This window comes from Solanum lycopersicum, chromosome 12, assembly GCF_036512215.1.
Source record: "Solanum lycopersicum chromosome 12, SLM_r2.1".
NCBI classification, from domain to species: Eukaryota; Viridiplantae; Streptophyta; class Magnoliopsida; order Solanales; family Solanaceae; genus Solanum; species Solanum lycopersicum.
Window position 1 is genome coordinate 9,750,669 of NC_090811.1, and position 8,939 is coordinate 9,759,607.

At 39.5% G+C, this 8,939-nt stretch overlaps 2 protein-coding genes across 2 annotated transcripts; both read right to left on the bottom strand.

Annotated features, from left to right (window-relative positions):
• Nucleotides 1-1,259: 1,259 nt before the first annotated feature.
• On the bottom strand, nt 1,260-2,084 carry LOC138340201 (uncharacterized). Its single transcript, XM_069291894.1, has one exon. It carries the CDS (start codon nt 2,082-2,084, stop codon nt 1,260-1,262), a length of 825 nt encoding a protein of 274 aa, XP_069147995.1.
• A 5,051-nt stretch (nt 2,085-7,135) lies between these two features.
• Nucleotides 7,136-7,630, bottom strand: LOC138340202 (uncharacterized). Its single transcript, XM_069291895.1, has one exon. The coding sequence runs from the start codon at nt 7,628-7,630 to the stop codon at nt 7,136-7,138; it is 495 nt and encodes a 164-aa protein (XP_069147996.1).
• Nucleotides 7,631-8,939: the final 1,309 nt, after the last annotated feature.

Here is an 8,939-nt window from a genome sequence, read left to right on the forward strand (position 1 = left end):
CCTTTTGGCATCATAAAAAAGATATGCAGTAAACCATTGAGTCAACATAAATACTGAACAAGATCAAAGCGAATCAGCAATCAAACAGTAGAGGAAAAGCATTCACAAAAGAATATAGGAAGAATAACAAAGGAATAAAGTAACCAACATGCCATTATAACATAAATACATTAAAAACAAACTAAAAATCCATTAACACGATGATTAGACACACAACAAAAGAGACACAGGGAAGGATTGATTGACAGTTTCAGAAGAGGGGGGAGTTTCGGACAGGGACTGGATAACAAGAGTGAGTCGTGCATTGGCAGCATCATTATCCTTGATGGCCTTTTCTTGCAGGGCAGTTATCTTCGCCTTCAACTCATTGTTCTCTTTCTCCAGGGCTTGTACAACTGAAGAACCAGGTCCCTCACTCTGTGCAGTAAGCAGCTCTGCTTTGAGTACAGCAATTTCAGCCTCTTTACTACTCAACCGCACAGTGAGTTCTTCAGTCTCGTGTTTAAGCTAATCCAGGTCCTCAAGAAGTTGAGCCATCTTGCTTTTTGGTAAGCCTCTGCCTTCAATACACTCACATTCAAACAAGGTGTGCTCAGAGATGGTTTGTTTAACTGTCCCCACCTTTCCAATACCAAGAGGAATCTGAAAGTGCTTGAATACTTTAGTGAGAAAGTATCCATACCCCATTCCATGTACTCCTTTCCTCTCAATAACTATTTTGTGAATGTGTTCAATCATGAGACTAGGAAGGCACAGAGCTTCAAAGCTGCACAACCTCTCCATGACGTACAAGTCAGCAGCAGTAGCAAGTGTTCTGTTTTCAGTGCGAGGGAGAATCACTTTGTTGACAAACTCGAAGACCAGCTGATAGTCACTCTTCATAATTTTCTTATAGATCCCAGCAACCTTGGTTGTGGGAGTCTTCGAAATTAAAGATGCAATTTCTGAAGAGCAAGTTTTTCCCTGCACGGACCGGGTCCCCTCTGTAGGCACTCTGAGGATTTTGCCCAACACCTCCTCATTCAAAGAAATAGCAACATTGTTCACACGTGTGAGGAGACTCCCATCTTCCAGAAATTGAACATTGTAATAGAATTCATGAACTTCTTCTTCATGGAGGATGGGAGATTTCTTGCTGAACAGGTGCAGCCAAGACTGGATCTCCACCATGTCATGCAGAGAGTCCATGCCCGGAAGAGTAATAATCTCCATATCATACACTCTTCCAGCGAGAACTGCTTGTTTCCTCAGACTGTCAACTACTCCTGCAAGTTGACATTCTCAACCTTCCTGGCTTGAGGACCAGGTTCCTGTGTCCGCTTCCTCTTCCTTTCAGATTTCTTCCCTTTTGACTGTGACTTTTCAACCTTCTTTGTAACCCTTTCCCTTTTCTTTTCTGACTTCTTCTTGTTATTTTTCTTTTCAACCTCTTCTCCAGACAACTCAACCAATTTTTCTTTAGGTATCTTAAAATTGGATACCTTGAAAGTTCGTGCACTTATGACTGCAGCAGCAGATCGTGCACTTGCCTTTAAGGCATCCACCATCAATTTTTGTGCAGCAGACCTTGTATTAGGTCTTCTCTTAGGAGCCTCCTCCACAACCTTTTCCTTCCCCTTTCTACTCTCCACCTTCCATTTTAATGGTTCTTCCTCACTTGCAGATTCAGATGAAGAGGAAGAAGAGTACCGCCCCAAATCTGGGGTTTTATCAAAAATGGGTTGAGAAGGCCTTATCTCTTCTCTTTCCAGGGCATCAGTGTGTTCTGTTCTGGCCTCTTCTTTCATCATTGCCAGGCTCTCAATCACGAGTTCCTCACTCGCTGCTAGAATATTTGACTCTGAAGCCCTGTGTTTTGGTAGATCTCCCTCAAACATGTTGTCAGGCAACATGTCTTCACATGTACCAGGTACTGTAGAGGTGTTTAGATCGATGGAGAAGAAAGGGTTATCTGGAGTATTTTGTGGAGGACTGGGTGGGGGAGGAATGATGGCTTGAGCAGGGGTTGGAGAATAGAATGCGAGGGGTGAAATTTCACTAAGTACGTCCAGCATTTGCTTAGAAAAAGATGAAGAAGAAGACATATTTGTGATACTGGAAGGGGTCGTTGAAGAACAAAAAGAAGATGAAGACAGATTTGCCTTTGAATGTGAGAGGCCTTTGTGAAAAATGAGATAGATAAAGTTAAGAGACGGATGAGAGTTTCAAGAAGAAAAGACCCTTTTTAAAAGACGTGAAAAGGTGTCAGGTCCTTGATTAGATGCGTCGTTTGAGAGAGAAACGATTGGACTGATCGGTCAGAGTAACCGATGACTGACATGTGGCATTTTCAACGGTCAAATTTTTTAGTTTAAATTTAATGTAAAAATGCTAACCTGGACAGGTACCAGGTACCATGATAGAGTTTAACTTCATTCCTTAATTGTTCTAGCCTCTTCTTTTGCTGAGCGGGTCCCTATTGAGAGTATACCTACGAAAGATACAAAAAGTGATCTTGTACAAATATTTAAAATTCACACAAAGGATACTTGCACAGCAATTCTAACCATCAAGGGAGTTCTACTGTTGAAGGCTAAAAACATCACTTGGAGATCAACATCCCCAACTTTAGTCGATTTCTCTCAAATTGATCCTTGCTGAGAGCCTTAGTGAAGATGTCTGCAATTTGTTCCTCTGTTGGACAGTATGTGAGCACAATATTTCCCTTCTCAACATGATCTCTCAAAAAATGATGTCTAACATCAATGTGCTTTGTTCTCTTATGATGAACTGGGTTTTTTCCCATACTCACAGCACTAGTGTTGTCACACATTAGAGGAATTGCTTTGATGTGGATCCCAAAATCTTCTAAGTGTTGCTTGATCCACAGCAATTGAGAATAACAAGCTGCAGCAGCTACGTATTCAGCTTCAGCAGTTGAGAGAGCTACAGAGTTCTGCTTCCTAGTGCCCCAAGAGACAAGTGATGATCCAAGGAAATGAGCCATTCCAGAGGTGCTTTTCCTGTCAACTTGATAACCTGCAAAATCAGCATCTGCAAAGCCAACCAGATCAAAAGTATCACCTGCAGGATAAAAGAGAACCAGGTCCCCTGTTTTCTTCAGGTATCTGAGAATGCGTTTTGCAGCCTTCAGATGTGAATCACGAGGACATGCTTGAAACCTGGCACACATTCCAACACTGTAAACAATATCAGGCCTGCTAGCATTCAGATATAGCAAGGAGCCAATGATTCCTCTGTACATTGTCTGATTCACAAGGGGATCAGATTTTTCTACTATCATCTTGGAATTTGTTCCCATAGGAGTGTCAATAGGTTTGGAATCAAACATATTGAATTTCTTCAACAGCTCTTTGATGTACTTCTCCTGGCATATTGAAGTTTCATTTGATGATTGCTTGATTTGCAGCCCCAGAAAGAATGTCAACTCACCCATCATACTCATTTCAAACTCCCTTCCCATTAATGATGAGAATTCTTCACAGAGATGTTCTGAAGTAGCTCCAAAAATTATGTCTTCCACATAAACTTGAATGATAAGCAATTCTTGTTCTCTTTTTAGTAAGAACAAAGTATTGTCTATCTTGCCTCTTTTGAAACCATTCTTCAGCAGAAACTTTGACAATCTTTCATACCAAGCTCTTGGAGCTTGTTTAAGACCATATAATGCCTTATTCAATCTGAACACATGATTTGGTAGCTCTGCATCTTCGAAACCAGGAGGTTGCTTGACATACGCCTCCTCTTTGAGATCTCCATTCAGAAATGCACTCTTCACATCCATTTGATACAGCTTGTTCCCCATAAAAGCAGCAAAAGCTATTAAGATTCTAATAGCTTCAATTCTGGCAACAGGTGCAAAAGTCTCATCATAGTCAATTCCTTCTTCTTGATTGTATCCTTGCACCACCAGCCTGGATTTATTTCTAGTAATAACTCCATTTTCATCAAGTTTGTTTCTGAATACCCACCTGGTTCCTATTATTATTCTGCCTTCAGGTCGAGGAACCAGGTACCATACCTTACTTCTTTCAAACTGATGAAGTTTTTCTTGCATAGAATTAATCCAGTCTGCATCACTTAATGCTTCTTTGACATTCTTAGGCTCAATGGATGATATGAATGCTGAGAATGCAACTAGATTTCTCGTTTTTGATATAGTTTGAATCCCATAATTCAAGGGAGAAATGATATTATCAAGAGGGTGTGATGAACTATGCTTTCATCCTGACCTTGCAGCAGACTGATTTGGCAGATCATCATGATCTTCTTCATCAGGAGTGACATCATCTTCTGGGGAGTCTAATGTACTCTGGCTGGAGTTTTGAGTAGTACCAGGTACCCTATCATCCTGTTCAACCTCAGCATCCTCTTCAGGTGGATTGTGATTCTGATCATCACAATCATTATTCAGTTGTTGATCTGCATCAGTTTCAGCACCTTCAATCTTCTTGGATGTTAGCATTCTGAGTACATCATCATCATCATTTGATCCATCATTCTTCAAGCTTCCATTTTCATCAAACACAACATGAATGCTCTCCTCAATGCATTGTGTTCGTTTGTTGAATATTCTGTAGGCTTTGCTGGATGAAGAATATCCAACAAATACTCCTTCATCACTTCTGGGATCAAATTTTCCCAGATCATCCTTCCCATTATTCAGCACAAAACATTTGCACCCAAAAGCTCTAAGATAGTTCAGCATTGGCTTCTTGTTGTTGAGCAGTTCATATGGAGTCTTGTTCAACACAGCTCTTATTAGACACCTGTTGGTAACATGACATGCTGTGTTAACAGCTTCAGCCCAGAAAATTTGAGGAAGATTTGATTCAATAATCATAGTTCTGGCAATGTTCACCAAGGTTCTGTTCTTTCTCTCCACCACTCCATTTTGTTGAGGAGATCTTGGAGCAGAGAAGTTGTGGCTTGTACCATTTTCCATACAGAATCTCTCCAATGTTGAGTTTTCAAACTCTGTGCCATGATCAGATCTAATGCTGCAAACAACTTGATTCAATTTGGTTTGAATCATTTTGAAGAATACCACCAGTTCATCAGCTGTCTCTGCCTTTGATCTCAAAAATCTCGTCCAGGTGTGTCTTGAAAAGTCATCAACAATCACCAAGATGTACTTCTTTCCATTTCTGCTTTGAACCTTCAAGGGTCCACAGAGGTCCATGTGAAGCAGCTCTAAGGTTCTTGATGATGTAATCTGATTCTTGGGCTTGAATGATGATCTGATTTGCTTTCCTTTAACACAAGCTTCACATATTTTATTTTCAGCAAACTTCATTTTGGGCAACCCTCGGACCAGGTCCTTTGAAATCAACTTATTCAATAAAGATGAACTCACATGTCCCAGCCTACGATGCTAGAGATCAGCATTTTCATTTTGAGCACTGAGACATGTTAAGTCATCTCCGTGAGAGATTTCTAAGTTTTCCACATACATATTTTTACTTCTGTGTGCAGTGAGAATTACCTTGTTTGTAGTTAAACTCACCACAGTGCATTTTTCAGAAGTAAATTTGACCTCATTTCCTTTGTCACAGATTTGTGACACACTTAGCAAGCTGTACTTCAACCCATCCACATGGTAAATATTGTCAATTGAATCTTCAAGAGATCTTCCTACTTTGCCAACTCCCAAAATGTACCCCTTCTTGCCATCACCAAATGAGACACCTCCACCTTGGAGGGTCTTGAGTGAGAGGAAGTTCTTTACATCACCAGTCATATGTTTAGAGCAGCCACTATCCATATACCAACATTGACTGCTGCCCCTCTCACTCACCTGCACCAAAAATCACTTGTTAAGCTTGGGAACCCATTTCAGCTTGAGTTCCCAGTAGGCAGACAAAGGAGTGATCAGATTGTACTTGGCCCAATATGGTAGACTTTGAATCTTTCTAACAAAGGACCTAGGAGCAGGAACAGATTTTTTCTTTGAAAATCTGTGAGTTGAGACAGGTTCTTTAGGACCAGGTTTCTCATTTGGTACATTCTGTCTTTCAGCATAATTAGAGTATCTTTCACATGAGTTTTTCTAGCTAACACACTCATTCTTCAAATGTCCATTCTTACCACAATGCAGACACAACAGATTGTCAGACACAAACACATACTTACTGTGAGGATTATAAGGAGGACTTATGTTCAGACTTCCTAGTCCTTTCTTATTGAAATTACTCTGATTTGTCACATTTGACAGCAGTTTTGAGGATTTGCTCCACTTAAGAGATTTTTCAAGTTCTTCCTTAAGTTTCACAACATCCTGTTCTAATTTGTTATTCTTTTCAAGTGACAATCTGAGATTTGTCTCGGAGTTTTTCAATTTTTCTTGAATTTCAGCTTGCAAACTGTTTGGCTTTCCATTCAGCTTTTCATCTTCTTCAGTAAACTGACACAACTGATGCTTAAGTTCAGAATTTTTTAACTCTAGAGACACCATTCTTGCCATTGTCTCTTCAAATTGAACTTTGTTTTCAGTTAAAATTTCAAGTTCAGCATTCATGGCATCTCTTTCAGATGTTAAATCTATCACAGAATCTAGCATGACTTTTGCCAAGGTTCTTAATTTCTTAAGAGAATATTTATCCAAGTCAATTTTCATGTCAAGAAGAGTTACCTGATTGTCCTCTTCTTCATTTTCTGTGTGTGCCATGAGAGCAAACATTTCATTGAAGACAATTTCCTCCTCATGCACAGCAACCATAGACACATATTTTGGCTCATCAGGATCTTCTGAATCACTTGAAGAATCCCCCCATGCAGCAAGAGCTCTTTTGACAACCATATCAGCAGCAGCTTTACGATCTCTGTTTCCAAGTACCAGGTCCCTTTTATTTTCTTTGTCACCCCTGTGTTTTTGATGTTCCTTGTTTTCAGTCTTGAGCAAAGGACACTCTCTGATGAAGTGTCCAGATTTTCCACACTTGTAGCAAGTATCTCCTTGAGCAGCATTTCGAGTCCCATTTGTTCCTCTTTTATACATTTTGTTCTTTCTCACAATCTTTTGAAATCTACTGATGAGATATGCCATATCATCATCATCACTTGAATCTTCATCTGATTTATACTTCAACATCAATGATTTGTCCTTCTTGATTTCCCTTTTTGACAAATCATAGTTTCAATTCATCTCATGTTTTTTAAGATTGCCAATCAAGGCATCCATGGTCAGCACCTTCAAGTCTTTAGCTTCAGTAATGGCATCAACTTTGCTCTCCCAAGACTTTGGAAGAATTCGAAGCACTTTCCTGACTTGTTTGGTCATGCTTATGGGTTCACCCAAACTTCGCAGCTCATTTGTAATAGAAGAAAACTTGGTGAACATGTCATGTATAGTTTCTCCTTCCTTCATTTTGAAGTTCTCATATCGTGAGGTGAGCATGTCAATCTTGGATTCTTTGACTTGTTCAGTTCCTTCATGTGCAGTCAACAAGCAATCCCAAATTTCTTTAGCAGACTCACAGGCTGACACTCTGTTGTACTCATCAGGTCCTATCCCACAGACCAGAAGAGTTTTAGCTTTGAAACCCTTTTCAATCTTTTTCCTGTCAGCATCATCATATTTCTGCCTGGGCTTTGGAACAGTAATGGTCCTTTCTCCATCCTTTACTTCCATCATTGGAACAAAGGGTCCATCTAGTATAATATCTCATAACTCGCTATCTTCAGCCATGAGATAGTTGTACATTCTAACTTTCCACCAACTGTAGAAGTGTCCATTGAAACGAGGAGGTCTGTGTGATGACTGACCTTCTTCGAGGTTAAGTGGAGCTGCCATTCTTAGAACAAAATCACTTCCTTGGTGTTAACCAAGTAGGTAGTGCCTACTCTGATACCACTTGATAGAATGTATGCCTTCACTTAACGAGTAATGGACCAGGTCCCTTACTTTACTTCAGAAAATTACCAGAAAGTTAAATGCAGTAAAATCAACACAACGATTTTACGTGGAAACCTCCTTGCTTAAGGGAGTAAAACCACGACCTGTCTCACAGGATTTTCAATCGTTTTCACTAATCTTCAAAAGCAAAAGCGAAACACGATTACACCAAACATAAGAAAGAGTTATCAATCTTACCGTTAAGCAATAGACCTCTATTGCTCAACAAGCCAAAGTAGAAAAACAATCTACCCACTAAGCTATCCCACCTGGACAACTTAGACTTTGAACACAACACACCAATTCCTTTATAGATTTAGGAGTGGTTTACAATTTAAGAACAAGAGAATAAATTCCTAAACAACTAGACGAAAAGCTCCAGATGTTGCTGTTGTCCTAGGAATGATTCTGCCTTTGCTTTGTATTAGCCTTTGCAAGAGTTCTTGAAAAGTGTTTATCAAGTTGCAAAAACTAGAGAAAAGTGTTTAGGAAAGTGCCTTTTATATGGGCAAGTCACTTTCCTAAACTTCTTTGCCATTGGCTGGAAGGGTCACACTTTCTGACGCCATCGGGAAGTGTGCACCTACTTTCTGCACCATCTCCAGCTGGCAGTTGACTGGCTCGTCATCATGAGAGTCTGGTACCTCTATTAGGTCCCTGAGTTTTGTTTCATCTACAATACTTCGAACAATACACCTGCAATACTCAAGTAGAAAACCCGGTACCTTTATGAGGTCCCTAAGTTTGTCAAATCATCAAAACTACAGATAACAAGGGTCATGTATTAAAAGAATAAATTAGTGGATTTTGTCAATTTTAACAAACTATTAATTTAAAAAAGAAGAGGAGATAGAAACTTACCGAGGGAGACGAACAAATAGGGAAAAAGAACGGCGATACTTCACATACTTTAGATAGGCGCATCTCTAAACAATAAATTGAGTATATATTTTAATGCATAGGTGTTACATTTAATTATTATTATTATTATTATTATTAAAAGTAACAAATTAGCTTTTTTTTAAAAAATTTGCGTAAGAACGAT